This window comes from Palaemon carinicauda, chromosome 18 (assembly GCF_036898095.1).
Source record: "Palaemon carinicauda isolate YSFRI2023 chromosome 18, ASM3689809v2, whole genome shotgun sequence".
NCBI classification, from domain to species: Eukaryota; Metazoa; Arthropoda; class Malacostraca; order Decapoda; family Palaemonidae; genus Palaemon; species Palaemon carinicauda.
The window spans coordinates 73,025,228-73,027,025 of NC_090742.1; the positions used below are offsets into that span (position 1 = coordinate 73,025,228).

Here is a 1,798-nt window from a genome sequence, read left to right on the forward strand (position 1 = left end):
ATAATAATAATAATAATAATAATAATAATAATAATAATAATAATAATAATATTGTTTCAAGAGGAGTTTTGTTCTATAGGATTTCTTCCTCGAAGTTGGGACCTGTTATGATACTGCCAAAAAGTATATTTAGGCCTAATATTTCAGAATTATGAATGTGAAATTACAATTTTCGTGCCTTACTGTTTAACGGTTGGGAAGAGTGTGTCAAGAAACACGAAAATGCTATAAAGGCATGAAATAAGCATGGCTACTTGTAGAAATATTACAGCATCGACAACTTAAAGACCATGAGCATCTATAACATTTACAAAAACCTGCCAATATTCTTAAAAACAAAAAGATCGGGTTACTTGGCCTTGAGATATTGCAGCTCAGTATATAAGCAATCTGTGCTTCATGAACTTGACCAAGAAAATGTAGCAAGCCCTAATTCTAGAAGCAATCAGAAGCAACTTAACCAAGAAAATGTAACAAGCCCTAATTCTGGAAGCAATCAGCAGCAACTAAACCAAGAACATGTAACAAGCCCTAATTCTAGAAGCAATCAGCAGCAACTTAACCAAGAAAATGTAGCAAGCCCTAATTCTAGAAGCGATCAGAAGCAACTTAACCAAGAAAATGTAGCAAGCCCTAATTCTAGAAGCGATCAGAAGCAACTTAGCCAAGAAAATGTAACAAGCCCTAATTCTAGAAGCGATCAGAAGCAACTTAGCCAAGAAAATGTAACAAGCCCTAATTCTAGAAGCGATAAGAAGCAACTTAGCCAAGAAAATGTAACAAGCCCTAATTCTAGAAGCGATCAGAGGCAACTTAACCAAGAGACTGTAACAAGCCCTAATTCTAGAAGCGATCAGAGGCAACTTAACCAAGAGACTGTAACAAGCCCTAATTCTAGAAGCGATCAGAAGCAACCTAACCAAGAAAATGTAACAAGCCCTAATTCTAGACGCAATCAGAAGCAACTTAACCAAGAAAATGTAGCAAGCCCTAATTCTAGACGCAATCAGAAGCAACTTAACCAAGAAAATGTAGCAAGCCCTAATTCTAGAAGCAATTAGAAGCAACTTAACCAAGAAAATGTAACAAGCCCTAAATCTAGAAGCAATCAGAAGCAACTTAACCAAGAACATGTAACAAGCCCTAAATCTAGAAGCAATCAGAAGCAAGTTAACCAAGAAAATGTAGCAAGCCCTAATTCTAGAAGCAATCAGCAGCAACTTAACCAAGAAAATGTAGCAAGCCCTAATTCTAGAAGCAATCAGCAGCAACTTAACCAAGAAAATGTAACAAGCCCTAATTCTAGAAGCAATCAGAAGCAACTTAGCCAAGAAAATGTAACAAGCCCTAATTCTAGAAGCGATAAGAAGCAACTTTGCCAAGAAAATGTAACAAGCCCTAATTCTAGAAGCGATCAGAAGCAACTTAACCAAGAGACTGTAACAAGCCCTAACTCTAGAATCGATCAGAAGCAACTTAACCAAGAAAATGTAACAAGCCCTAATTCTAGACGCAATCAGAAGCAACTTAACCAAAAAAAATGTAACAAGCCCTAATTCTAGAAGCGATCAGAAGCAACTTAGCCAAGAAAATGTAACAAGCCCTAATTCTAGAAGCGATCAGAAGCAACTTAGCCAAGAGACTGTAACAAGCCCTAATTCTAGAAGCGATCAGAAGCAACTTAACCAAGAGACTGTAACAAGCCCTAATTCTAGAATCGACTTAACCAAGAAAATGTAGCAAGCCCTAAATCTAGAAGCGATCAGAGGCAACTTTACCAAGAAAATGTAACAAGCCC

At 37.0% G+C, this 1,798-nt stretch overlaps 1 protein-coding gene across 1 annotated transcript; it reads left to right on the forward strand.

The window, feature by feature from the left end:
* Positions 1-290: 290 nt before the first annotated feature.
* LOC137657362 (GATA zinc finger domain-containing protein 14-like) lies at positions 291-1,556 on the forward strand. The gene is made up of 2 exons (XM_068391699.1): positions 291-1,034; positions 1,116-1,556. Exons 1-2 carry the CDS (start codon positions 291-293, stop codon positions 1,554-1,556), a joined length of 1,185 nt encoding a protein of 394 aa, XP_068247800.1.
* The last annotated feature ends 242 nt before the right edge of the window (positions 1,557-1,798 follow it).